The following is a 14,478-nucleotide window of genomic DNA, read 5'->3' as shown; positions in this document are numbered from 1 at the left end:
GAAGACAAACACCATAATGACAAACATCTCTCCTTCCTTCTTCTTCCTCCACCTTTTATTGTTGAGCATGACATCATATGTTGTGGACTGTCCCTTTGGTCAGTTTGGGTCAGCTGTCCCAGCTGTGTCCCCTCCCAAATCCTTGTGCACCCGTAGCCTCCTCACTGGTGGAGTGTTCTGAGGAGCAGAAAAGGCCTTGACTCTATAAGTGCTGCTCAGCAATAGCATCCCTGTATTATTGACACTATTTTTAGCACAAATCCAAAACACAGCCTCATATTAGTGACTATGAAGAAAATGAACTCCCTCCTAATAAACCAGAAGACCTGGGGAAAAGCAGGGGAAGGAGGAGGGCAAGGGAGAAGACTTTTAATATTTAGTTTTATTTTGCATTATTCTACTTTGATTTGATTGGTAATAAGTTAAATTAATTTCACCAAGCCGAATCTGTTTTGCCCACGAGGATAACTGAGAGTGATCTCTTCCTGTCCTTATCTCAACCCACAAGCCTTCCATTATATTTTTCTCTCCCCTGTGCAGCTGAGAAGGGGAGCAATTGAGCAGCTTTGGTGGGCACCTGGCATCAGGGTCAAGCCAACACACCTTAACTATGTTCTTTTAACCTCACATATTTTCGTGAGAAGCATAATTCTTCACCATTCATTTAATGTTATTTTCAAGCTTTGTACATGGGAAACTACTGTTCCTACTCCCTCTCCATTTCAATTTAAAAGAAAAAGCTATCGATTGGTTTGTCTTTACATTTTCCAGTAGCTGGTTATAAGTAACAAGGGAACTGTACAAAGAAGTTCATCAGATTCTGTATAATTTTTTTTTCTCTGGTTCCTAAACTTGTACGTGGTGATTTACTGTAATAAATACAGCAGGAAGGTCACAGTGGAGGTTTATACAGTAATTTGAATCAAGACAAATATGCAGGATCATTTATAAATGTTGAATCATCAGTAAGAAAGTCTGTCCTATAAATAGCAGGTTATTTAGTTAGATGTTTAGTTTTTGGAGGGGTAGACATTTACAATTCTATCACTAAAAAGGGAATAGGCCTTTGCAAGTTTACCTTGTGTTTTCATGCTATTTATTTGCTAGATTTAAAGCTAAAATGCAAAAGAAAAAGAATGACAGCCCAATCCTTTCTTGTTGCTTGGTTGAGTAGTGTTCTCCATTTTGATCCTGTACATTATAAAGGGAAACGGATGGTCCATTAATCAAGGAAATGGGTTGGTAATCAGAAGAAGTACGTTTAATTTTCTTGTGTGACCTTACCTAATTACTTAAGCCAGTGTCCGATTTCTTATCTATAGAGCGTCTAAAGTGAAAATTATGGTAACACTCTAGTGCATTGAATATTTAAAGAATAGCAGTATAAAGACTTAAGATTCCCTGGTAACATGATGATGACGACAAGTAAGTATCCAAAAGACAAAGTTAGAAGGAAGTAGTATACTAAGCTGTGACTCTTTATCTGTCAACATAAAATTTAGCATGTAAGCTAAACAAAGGCATCACAGGATTTGAAGGAAAGTTTTTTGTATATTTATAATTCCAAACATAGTATTATTTCTATGAATACTTATAAATATCTTCTTTGTATTAGTTTTTTACTATTGATCAAAGATACTGCTGGGAAATCGGGCCCTTTGCTAAAATAAATTCTTAGAGAAAATATTATATAATTCACTGTAGAGACTGAAACCTACGAAATCCCCTGGGGGTTTGGGACATCCAGTTTAAAGGAATTTTAAGTTTTAATTGGGAGTTATTTAACTGAACTTCCCTTAGACAGAGTGTCTCAAACAGCAAAAAAACCCTCAGCACAGATGTTTGAATGTTCCAGCTATTAAGAGAATATGCTTTGTTAAGGAAGAGTGTGGTCCTGCAAATGCAAAATCAGTGTTTATCTGTGTTGCTGTCCACACATCCATTGACTAGTTATATGTGATTTAGCCAGGCAGTTATTACCCTGCTGGTATTCAGTTGCAAGTTGCAAATGGATATTTTGATTATAAGTGAGCTGAAAATGTCTGTTGCCTTGCAAAATATACTGGTATCTAAGAGGCCTTAAAGGAATGCGGATGCTATGTCATTTGGAAAAGTAAATTAAATCTATAACTGTAAAGCTACTTAGGTCTCTGGAATGGTCATAGAAGTTTGTCACATTTTGTGGTAAAACATTGCCATTGCTAGATGAGAGCACTCGTCTGTCATTACACCTATTTCAGCTAAGCCTCATGACATTCCAGGGCAGATTCTCCTCTCAGCAATTGGCTGGGAGAAAACCAACATTTTATCCCAGTGGTCCTTGACACAAGGCTGCAATATTTTATGACCACGCTGTATGGCTTTCTGTGTAAGCTCAGAATTTTCACTCAGCTAACAGTGGCTGTAGTTTTCAGTCTGACATTCTTCAAGCATTTGTTTACACTTCAGGTTTTCAGACGTTTATTTATTGTCTTGTGTGTGGTTCTTCTGTTAATATGTCAGTTCCTGACGCTAGAAGATGTTATGTGTGCTTCATCCTGGGCTCCAAAGGGAGTTCAGTTTAAAGAACAGATTAAAAATTACTAAACTATAGGTTGGAAATGCATTGTATGGAGTCTTATCAATATTCCTTTACTATATCAACAAGTGTATTTTTCAGAGTTGTAAAATAAATTCGTCTTCAAAATTTTAGATAATTTGCTTCAAATGTGTTTCTTCTTTTCATGCTATCTATAGCTTAGACATAATAAAATCTTTTGAGTATCAGCCTTTTCTATAAATATTATGCTGCCTTTGCTAAGTTTTAGTAGGGCTTTTACGTGGATGAGGACTACAGGCACTGCTTGCCTGTAACCTTATTGCTGGTTTCTGACATACTCCCAGTCTACTGCCACAACTTTAAAATGTCATTATCATATATTTTTATAAGAATGGAAGGTGGATCTAATCTATGTTAAATAACTGTTTTAAACAGAGGTTAGGTTAGAGACTCTATTAACAGCCATGAAATTGTGTAGGTCTTCTGTGAGCACAGTCCCCTTCTAATATGTGGGTTTTATTATTATAATAAGCAAATAAACCCATACAGACCCAGCTAGTTGGGAGTCCAACAACCAAATCTGTTTATTGGAAGCAAACACCGCCTTTTATATGTACCTCAAAGTAACACCTGATTCCCTTGACCAACCACCATGGGGTATCTCACTGCCCATGTGCGTGGGAGTACATTCAAGACTACATCTCCCAGGATGCTCCATCCAGCATCCCTAAAACACGCCTCCTACAGGATCTTTTCTGTACTGCTCTCTGTTTATTCATTGTACTTAAAGGAATTCACCTTGCTTCTTGTAGTTCCATTCACCCTAACTTGTTTGTTCCAAACCTTAACTCATTCTCATCATAATACCTCTACCAAGCCAGTCTAGCTGTGCTCCCCAACCTTTTTGTTTGATCTCCACCTTTTTCCTACCCCTCCCTACAAATCATGGTATATTTTAATGGTTCTCTGGCAAATAGCATAAGGTTGTTCTTTATCCAGCTTTCATCAAATCTTTCCCTTCCAGCTTCCCGTTTTAATTTCTCTTGCTTTCTCTTTATAATGTCTCCCCTAATTTGTTAACCTCGTCTTTCCTTGCTTCTGTCTCTGATCTCTTTCTCCCACTAATCAATTCCAGTTTTATAAATTTTTCTTTCCAGTTTCTTTCACTAAATCATATATATATTTACTTACATCACATTTTAATCTGAACTTAATCTCAACCTCTGATACATTCATCCTTTAGGTGCCACTTCTAATAGCTAACCAAGTCCTTCTCTTTATCTTTTTCCATCACTGACTCTTAGCCTTCAATCCCTCCCTTCCTATTTCTCATCTCATTGCATAATCTGTCATGGCTGTTGTTCCCCTGGGCTTTTAAAACCAGCACCTTTGTGTCAAATATTCTTTCTCTCTTTTCTCCAGTTATAACCTCCCTTCCCCGTCAAACACATCTCCGAGTTTTATATTCACACTTGAACCTCTACCTTTAACTTTCACAATGTCAGATGACCACAAAGCATTATCAAGACATCTTGGTTCCCAGATCTCTTCTTCCCTATTTCTTCCATCTCCATGCAGCTGCTGCCACTCACTCACCTTGGGTTGTCAGGAAAAGTAAGCATTAGTAACAGTAGATTGAAGAGGTGGTTGAAAGCAGCAGATATTCAGGAGTCATCAACATATGTGGGAAGGGAGGATATAGTTTTCTATGGGTCATATGCAATAATAACCTTTAGGAATTAAATATTGCCAAAATGATGTTAAAGTAAATTCTGAGTGATATTGTTGTTTTGTGTTCCTCTTGTTTTCTTGTATCAATTTCTTCTTCTTAGTTCAAAAGTTTTTTTGCTTGATTTTTTTCTGAACACCACTTAGTTCACTGGAGAGCTTAAACTATTCCTTTCGGGTTCAGGGTATTGTTAATTGTTACAACATAAGCAACAATTATGACTGATGGATTTCTCCTGTGCCTCCCAAGGAAATTTTCAGTATTTTGACATAATTCTGTGTCATTCGGCAGCCTGAATGTCCCATATTACATGCAATTTTAAAGATCATCTCTCTGGAAATTTATATATATATTGTTGAAACTAACCTCAGCTAAAAAAAAAAAATCAGAACACAAGTACAACCTGTTATGCTAAAGATCTTGTTCTGGGTAAAAATCCCTATGCTTTTATGTCTAGCCAAGAATTTACTGTTAGTATAACTGAAATGTTTGCAGTTTAATAAAAGAATTACTAGCCCAGATCAAATGATTTTAGGGGAAAAAGAAAGAAGAAGAAATTAAAGCTACTATAAGGAAAAACAGTATGGTTAGAATTTTTATTCTGTATTACTGAGTTACAGGCAAATATTTTCTGTCTAGAATTGCAGCAGTGAGGAAATAAAGTTGGACTTTTGTCTGAATGGTATGTTGTGTTTATGACTCACCTGCTATTCTTAAGATCTCCTAGGATATTTAAAATTAAATAGTGCATTAGAGGTTACTGGAGCTGACTTTACTGGTTGTAACCTGCTTCTTTTGCAATAACAATATCATTTTTTCTTCAATAGTTTGAAACGAAAATTAAAGTTGTGTTTATTGTGTTTCTTTAAATGTCAAATCCCCTATTAAATTTAAAAAGTAATTTTATAATTAATGTAATTTAGTTAGGCATGCAAGTGAATGTCACTGTGCTTAAAAGAGACACAGAACATGACCCTAGACAATTGTTTTACTGGACCATCCTGGTTTATGAATTTTAATTCTAGTTTTAATTTTTCCCTTTATGATTTAGTGTTTTTGTTTTAAATAATCCCCAAGAGAAAGGACATATAGAAATAATATTTCAAGTAGAAATAATGCTGCTTAATTGAGAAGTATATAATGGAATTTCAACAGATGACAGCATTTTCAGCATCCTTAACATAGGATTTAGTTTTCCTGTTTATATTGGGTGGCATTTCTTAGAAATATTGACTTTGATACACTGCATCTAAATCTAGATATTTAAAGGAAGCATTTCAGTTAGGAATATAATCAACTCTATGATCTCTGTCAGTGCAGAGAAACATCCTTCTTTAGGCAGCAATTGATACCACAGGTGCACCTTGGGGTGACAAAATATACATTAAAAATAATAAAACAAAACAAAACAAAAACCAGAGAGCTAGATATTGAAAGCTGTATAGCAAAATCTGTAATTATGCAGTTGTGAAACAAAACCCCAACTTCTACCAAATAATTTTCTACAGAAAATAAAATGAACATCACGGTGCACCTAAGACACATTCCAGTATGATGAAGGGAATTAGTATTAGTTGCAGTCTCAGTGTCCTTGGTATTGACATTTAGTTATCAGTGGAGTTCAACACTGTCTTCCCTGTGAAGAATGTTCACAGGCTTATTTCAGTGGTGGATGTTCCATCAGATTTATTTTCAGAAAGCCATGGTCCTGCCATGCTTCTCCTGAAAATATATTAATCTCTGTAAGCTTGACATGATACATGCCTGCTGCAAACATGCAGCGACTTGCACACCAATATGAAGTCAAGGTAATTATTTTATATTGCTTTTATCCAGTGATAAATATTGGCATGCAACAAACAGATTTGTGTTAAACTCCACGTGTGTCAAACTATATTGTACTTTTGCTTAATAGTTCCAGTTTGGATAACCATACTCCATCCTTACATACACACATTGCAACCTTGTTTAAAAAAATGGTCTTTGTTACTCACTTTTTGACACAAAAAAGTTGTACTTTTTTTTACTTCCTCACCACATGTCTAATTATTTCCATTTATATGTCACAAGTTGCCACGGTCCGAGGGGGGATGGGGCCGTGACACAGCACAAATGGGTTCGGAGACAAGGTAGGGGTGCAGATGGAATGTTTTATTGAGGCGTGCACGGGATTTTTTATCAGTTCAGGCGGGGAGAGGGCCAGAACATGGGGTGGAGCATGAGACAGACAAACGGGGGAACAAATCGGGATAGGGACACAGGCAAAAAGGGGGAGGAACCTGGGAGGAGCCGGGGAAGGAAAGGGCGAATGGTGGCTGTCTCCTCTCTGCAGCTTCTCCGGCCAATCAGAGAGGGAAGCAGGGAAGCAGGGAAGCGGGCAAGCCTGGGCATACCCGGGAGATACAAATTCTGGGGAAACATACAATGTGTATATACATAATAACTGTAAAGTCCATATTGTAAGTCCCCTCAGTCGCTGTATATCTCTTTCCACTTCTGAAATCATTCCCATTCTGATTCCTGGTCCTCGGCAACAAGTTCTTGAGGACTGTACTGGTCATGGAAACCTCTCTGTAGAAAATACTAGTAGAGTAGCGATTAAAGTTTAGCATAGTTTATTTTTATTTCAAAACTTAGATTTAAACAAATGCATTCTATCTTACCTCAGTTACAGTATAAGTTCAACCTTTAAGAAGTTACACTGAGTTAAGTTACATTATTTTAGTAAAAAGTAATACAATTGCCAAGTAATATTTTTGAGGAAACATGTACCAAAAAAATTAAGTGCATTTTAATATGAAAAAATGCCTCTGATGAATCAGTGTATTGTTATTTATCATGTAATTTTTTAACATATTTGACAAAATCTTTACACATTTTGACTTAGCTGTCTAAGTGCACTGGATTTTTTTAATAAAGCTGTTTGGTTTTTTATATTGTGAAGCTCAAAGAACATTTTTGTATTTATAAAGTCAACAAATGTGAAGTAGATTGTTTATGAAGTTTAAGCAAACTCACTGAAAAATCTGCGTTTCTTGATTGAAGCTTCCTCATGTGCAAAAACATAAAATGGTTTGTGATTATAAATTATGTTTTTGAGCTTCATAATGCTTCTGCATAAGTACACTGAATCTTCACTGAAGATTCCAAAGGTTTCAGTACCAATTTCAGTGGTATTCAAAGGTTGTACATGTCATAAATAATGTGATTTTTGCACATTAAGTGCATTTTATGTGTTTTTAATAATTTCTCTTTTTTGATGTTTAGCTCCTTATTGCAGCTTAAACCCTACCCTGAAGAATGGTGGAATTGTAAATAAAACAGGTGGTCCCGCTGGAAGTAAAGTTCGCTATTACTGCAAACCCGGGTATAGAATGATTGGTCACAATAATGCAACATGTAGGCGTCACCAGAATGGCATGTATCAGTGGGATTCTCCTGTGCCAATCTGCCAAGGTAAGATAATGCTTCCTCGTTGAGTATGCTTCTATAATTTCATTGCACAAAATATTTCACAAAACAAGGATACAGCACTGTCAATACTGCTGTATGTTGAAAGACACACTGGTATTGTGAGTTGATCCAAATGCATATTGACTTATGTATTGAATGTGTGCAGTGTTGAAGCATTAAGAACTGTTCATGCAGTCAAATACAGACCAAATGAAAAATATGTTTTCAGAACTTTTTTCTTTAGTAAAATACGTATCTATAATATCTACAAACAGTCCACAGCTCATGATATTGTTATATTACTGTCATGGGTTGACCCTGGCTGGAATTTAGGCACCCACGAAAATCACTAAGAGCTGGGAGAAGTCACACAGGCAAAACAAAACTCAACATGGGAATAATATTAAAGTTTATTACTAACAGGATAAGGGCTTGAGAGTGAGAAATAAAACAGTCTTAAAAACACTTTCCAACCACCCCTCCTTCCTTCCATGTTCTCCCTCCTCCTCCTACATCAGTGCAGGGAGAGGAGTCCACCCACAGGGCAACAGGTCTTCCAGATCTGCTGTCCTGTGGGTCACCCTTCTATGGGCTGCAGAAGCGCAGCCTGCTCCACCATGGTCTTCACCGTGGGCTACAGGGGGCTAAAGCTCTGAGTCCTTCCCCTGTTCCGTGGGGTCCCTCCCATGGGAAAACAGTCCTTGATAGACCTCTCCAATGTGACTTCACCCCTCCAGACCGGAGGTCTTCCCTATCTGCTGTCCTGAAGGTCATTCCTCCATGGGATGCAGGGGGTCTCTACACCCCTATGTTTTTTCATAGGATGCTGTCCTTGACGGACGAGTTGCACCGATGTGGGTCCCCCACAGGGCAGTGAGTCAAGTCCTACTTGGGAATAACCTGCTCCGGTGTGGGTTTTCCTCTCTACACGCCACAAGTCTCCCTAAGGACCCCACTCCAATCCTGGGCCTCCCACAGGTGACTGCCTTCTCCCATGCATCCATCTGTTCCATCATGGGCCTCTTGTGGGGTGGGCCCAGAGGCCATAGGGCCGCCCTGCCTCCCCGGCCTAGCCCGCGGTGCCTCCCCGTGCCTCTCGACCCAGCCACCCCCACCTGCAGCAGGAAGGCAGGATCAGCTGCAGCCTGGCTGGCTCGGCTCAACCGGCAGGATCAGCTCCAGCACAAGCTGCTTGCGAGGCTGGTCGGGTGGGACCTGCAGGGCCTTTCTCCTCAAGCCTGGCCCCAGCCCTGGCCATCATGGCCACAGTGCTCCCATGGGGTGCTCTTGAGGCAGGCCTGGGAGGCTGCAGGGCCGCTTCCCCCATGGGACCATGCACCCCAGCCAGGGCTCTGGCCCCAGCTCCTTCGCAGGGGCCACCGTTGCCCGCTCTGGGCCAGCAGCTGCCGCGGGCCCTGGGCCACAGCCACCACCACCCCCGGCCCGTGGCAGGGGAGGCGGCCCGGACCACCCGGACCCCCAGTTGAAGGTTCCCCTGGCTGCAATTTCTTCTGCGTAACAAGTTTTTTCTTAAATATGTTATCACAGAGGTGTTACTAAAACTTCTATTGGCTCTCCTTCTGGTCAGCACCAGGAGGTCTGCCCTGGAACCATCCATCATCAGCTCCAGAGGGGAAAACTACACACACCCATGACAGTTACAGAACATTTTATAAAAATTCAAGAGTTACAAGGAATTAGTTGATTATTTATTATTTCAGAAAATGACTTCATAATGAGTGCTTTAAAGACATATTTTGTAACTTTATTTCTTTTTTTTTTTTTTTTTTTTTTGTATTCTGGAGCTAAGCAGGGTCTACTTTAGCTTGTTCCAGTCATTTGTTAAGAGTATTTACCATTTGTCAAATGTTTATGTCCTATCCCTGGAAGTGTTCAAGGACAGGTTAGATGGGCCTCTGTGCAACCTGGTCTAGTGGAAGGTGTCCCTGCCCATGGCAAGGGGTTTGGAACTGGATGGTTTTTAAGGACCCTTCCAAACCATTCTGTGATTGTATGATAAGGTCAGGGACATGGGGGAGAGGAAGAAGACTGAAAATTCTGTCCATATCATATATGGCTTATTCTAACATATTTTCATTTGTGTCTGCTTCTAGTCTGCTTGACTTATAAGATAAAATGGTACTAGCATTCGTAGTTAAGAACATCTTTGATTAAAACCTGCATTTAGTTATTCTTAACTTTGTAAGACATCAACAGCAGTTTTTCATGTCTTCTTCAAGAAAAGGATTTTGTTTGAGGTTCCATCAATGATGATTCATCTATTTCTAAAAAGATTATAAAATGGAAGTTCTATTTGGTGCATTAAAAAAAAAAAAGCCAACTGAGATTTGGCATGATGCTTACACTTCTGTTGAGTGTGTGCTATTTGCAAGAATAGCAAAAAGCCGCAAAAATTTGACTACAGTTGAAGAACTTGAAGGAATAGAGCTCCCTTCCTTTATGATTTGGTAGCTAAATATTTCATCTGGATCAGTATTTTCATGCAGAGATGGGCCATGTGGCTATATCCCTACCAGTCCAGGGAGAAGCTCAGACTGTCAGTGTGCAACAAGAAGGACCTATGTATCTGTGCTTCCAGAATCCAGGACGTCTTCTAATCTCATACGCATCATGTGATATGGCATAGTGGCATATATATGCCATATAGGATGTGACATGGCATATGATTCTGTTTGACCTTCCTGAAGGTCAAATCATGGGAGAATCTATGGGTGATCTGGACATGAGGAATATTTAGGGACAAGTGCTGCTTTTGGACTTAATGGAAATTCATTTTAGGTGCCATTGCTGATGCTGGCATTGGAACTGAAAGTTCAGACACTTGGCACTAAAGAACACGGAACGATGAATAGACCTACAGCTTGGGATCAGGAAAGTGGAGGATGCAATTCTGTTCAAGATTAAGATGAAATTTAAACATCTGTATGTGAGATAAAATTTTGATTCATTTACTTAAACACAGAAATCTAGTGTCATTTCAGGTGCCCTGAGGTATTTTACCTGTCCTCCATCTACCAGTCCAGAAAGGCACTAGCTCCTATGTGATATGTATTAGACCTGCAGGATATCTTGGAGGCTAGGGTTCTCAGGTACCTCTAGACAATGGCAAAAGGAAACAAGTCAAGACCCATCTGCCTAAACTATGTAGTTGATCTGGTCAATACTGTCACAAATTTTGGGAATTTTTTTTCCTGACTAGCCAGTAGGTGTCTTTTCTAAAAAGGTACTGAAATTTTGGCATCTTACTCTGGAACTCAGGTACTTGGAGCATGTGAGGATAGAGATAGTATTCTGTGTGTAGACTGGGGCAGTTGGGGCCATAAAATTTACGAGGCCATATATCATACTTTTCTCCAGAATTTAAGATATCATGATTCTTCAGCTGTCAGAAATTTTATGGAACTGTATCCCTTGTGTTTCTATTGCTTGTATATCAGTATTAACCTGTTACTGCTACTACCAGTATTGTTCAACCAAATAGCAGAGTTCTGTATGATGAAAATATGATCAAACTCTTCAGAATTCTTAAAAAAATAGGGGTTTTTTTAGAGTTGTCTAATTTTTAAGTGGTTTTCTTTCACATTTTTAGTTTTTATGTTCACATTTTTAGTTTTTATGTTCACATTTTTATACCAATGGCAAAGAAAGGATTTGAATTTGCCATTCTAACTTTAAAAATTATATCCAGAATCCCAGCAGTCATCCTCGGGTCTCCCCAGGCACCTTCTGCCAGAGGCTCCAGGAAAGGCCATTCTCCCTGGCTGCGGTGTAGAGCACGTTCTTTACGTCCTGTCCTGTCCTTACTGGCTCAAGGGCTACCGCATGGACAATCTCCTGTTTAATTTGTTCAAAGGCTTGTTGTTGTTCGGGGCCCCACTGGAAATCATTTTTCTTCCCTGTCACAAGGTAGAGAGGGCTTACAATCTGACTGTACTCAGGGATCCTCCAAGTGGCATCCTCCAAAAGCCCACAGCACCTAGGAAAGCCTGTGTTTCCTTCTTGCTGGTTGATGGGGACATGGCTGCTATTTTGTTAATCACCTCCATTGGAATTAGGCGGCGTCCATCTTGCCACTTCACTCCTAGGAACTGAATTTCCTGAGCAGGTCCCTTGACCTTACTTCGTTTAATGGCAAAACCAGCTCTTAGGAGAATCTGGATTATCTTCTTTCTTGAAGACTTTCCCCACTGTGTTCCCCCATACAATGATGTCGTCAATGAACTGTAGATGTTTTGGAGCCTTGCCCTTTTCCAGTGCAATCTGGATCAGTCCATGGCAAATGCTGGGACTGTGTTTCCACCCCTGAGGCAGTCGATTCCAGGTGTACTGCACACTCCTCCAAGTGAAAGCAAATTGTGGCCTGCACTCTGCTGCCAAAGGAATGGAGAAAAAGGCATTGGCTATGTCAATGGTGGCATACCACTTGGCTTCCTTGGACTCTAACTCGTACTGGAGCTCCAGCATGTCCGGCACAGCAGCACTCAGGGGTGGTGTGACTTCATTGAGTCCACGGTAATCCACCGTCAGCCTCCACTCTCCGCTGGACTTACGCACTGGCCATATAGGGCTATTAAAGGGTGAGCGAGTCTTGCTGACCACCCCCTGGGTCTCCAGTTCACGGATCATCTTATGTATAGGGGTCACAGAGTCCCGGTCGGTGCGGTATTGCCGACGGTGCACTGTTGCTGTGGCTATCGGTACCAATTGTTCTTCAACCTTCAGCAGTCCCACAGCAGAGGGGTCCTCTGAGAGACCAGGCAAGGTGTTCAACTGTCTAATTTCCTCTGTCTCTACAGTAGCTATGCCAAAAGCCCAACGAAGTTCTTTTGTGTCTTTGAAATACCCACTCCTCAGGTAATCTATGCCAAGGATACACGATGGGCTGTCTGTGCCATTCCTTCCCAGTCAGTCTCACTTCAGCTTCCAGTACAGTCAGCTGTTGGGATCCCCCTGTCACCCCAGAGATGGAGATGGATTCTACCCCTACGTATCTTGATGGCATTAATGTACATTGTGAGCCAGTGTCCACTAAGGCCTTATATCTTTGTGGCTCTGATGTGCCAGGCCACCGAATCCACACTGTCCAAATAGACCCGAATGTCCCTCTCCTCCACCTGGCTAGAGGCAGGGCACCCCTAGTCCTGGTCATGAAATCTCTGTAAATCTAGTCCTGCAGGGTTACTTTTGTAATTAATACCTTGAATGTGTCAGAATTAATGTTTGAAATCAAGTTTGATCATACTATCAAAAAGGGGAATTACTTTTTGCATATTTATAATACCATCTAATTTTAATATGAACACATCTAATATGAGTTAATCTGATTGGGTTAGAAGATATTTTTCAATTGCAGTCTTCTCTGGATGCACGTAATAATATCCTGAACACTATATAAAAAACTTGACTCCTATCTGGGAAATTAGAAACTGTTAGTGCTTTTATTTCATTTGTGAAAGAAAAAGAGAAACATGAGTCATACTACATTAAAAATGTTTATAAGGACAGAAAATAACAATTCTGCTATATATTCTATTCTACTGTATAACAGTAAGTAGCTGCTAAGAAGAAAATAGCTGCTAAGAGGAAATAGTATAGCCCCCACTAATGATACTGGCAACCACGTATGTCATCTTAGCCACCGATTAGCTCATGGAGAGGTTTCCATGCAGGGAGAGAGTAGGAGAAGAAGGATAGGCTCAGGGATGAAGAGATGACAAGAGAAAAGCTTGGCAAGAAGAGCAGTTAGAATAAAAAACTGAAAGCAAGTTTTCAGGGTCTATATGGATCAGCAGTGCTAGGCTGCAAATATCTGGAGACTGAGACATGGTAGCAGTGAGGGTGTAAGAGTGTCTGTCTGTCTGACAGGCATGAGCAAATACCCCTCTTTATCACACTCATTCATCTACGGAGCTCAGCTTTTGACTTTGTTCTTCCTGATTTCTCCCACTCATTCTAAAAATAATTTTAAAGAGCCTTGAAAAACCCCTGACTGCCCTTCACCATTTGAGTTACTCCTTGGTAGATTTATAAAACAAAACTGGAGGTACTACTTTAAGGAAGTTCTCATCTGGATTGTAGGTACTTGGAAAGCCTCAACACCCATGACAGAGTCATGATAAAAATATAGCTTATACCAATGTTTCCTGCTTAAAATGTTGATTTCCAAGACTATGGGTACCTCTGTGCTTGCTGAAATGCATACATGTACATTGTGGAGCTAGAGATCCTTGTACTTTTTGCTGTTATTCCGGATCCCTGGCCGTGTTCTATGTCTACCCTGGGAGAATGGGCTTGAAAATATCCATTTGCAGTTTGCACAAGATGCGTGATTCTGGGACCTCCAAATTACTTCTTTATAAAATTAGGATTTCTGTGTTTTTGAGTATGGAATTAAACTTGTGCCTTTTACCCTCTTTGTAAATGTTATTATGCAAAGAATGTCCCTCTTAGCACCCAGTCTTAAATTAAAAATTTGAGGTAAGTAGCATAACTTAAATATTCCAAATCCCAGTTTCCTCTTATAAACCAATGATCCTATTTTAAAATATAAAACGGTTAGATAAATATATTACTCTGGACTAAAAAAGCCCAGAGGTTTAAGGGGAAACCTGGTAACAGTCTTTTAATATGCTAAAAGTAGTTCAAAAGAGGAATGAAATAATTGATTTATGTTCTTTCTAGATAAAGAAATTACAGCTAAGCTTACTTTAGTAGGATCTTAAGTTTTTCTTTATTT

General features: G+C 39.7%; 1 protein-coding gene across 5 annotated transcripts in view; it reads left to right on the top strand.

Annotated features, from left to right (window-relative positions):
* CSMD1 (CUB and Sushi multiple domains 1) overlaps positions 1-14,478 on the top strand; it is a 1,077,494-nt gene that overhangs the window by 983,482 nt on the left and 79,534 nt on the right. For all 5 annotated transcript variants that reach the window (XM_051778075.1, XM_051778073.1, XM_051778072.1 and 2 more), the window contains one exon: positions 7,536-7,724. In XM_051778075.1, the coding sequence (XP_051634035.1) occupies positions 7,536-7,724 (189 nt within the window). The remainder of the gene's footprint in view (positions 1-7,535; positions 7,725-14,478) is intronic.

Source organism: Manacus candei, unplaced genomic scaffold (genome assembly GCF_025592945.1).
Source record: "Manacus candei isolate 608988 ecotype Guabito, Panama unplaced genomic scaffold, ASM2559294v1 h1tg000011l, whole genome shotgun sequence".
NCBI lineage: Eukaryota > Metazoa > Chordata > Aves > Passeriformes > Pipridae > Manacus > Manacus candei.
The sequence above is the reverse complement of the archived record's forward strand: the minus strand, read 5'-3'. Positions and strand labels throughout refer to the sequence as shown.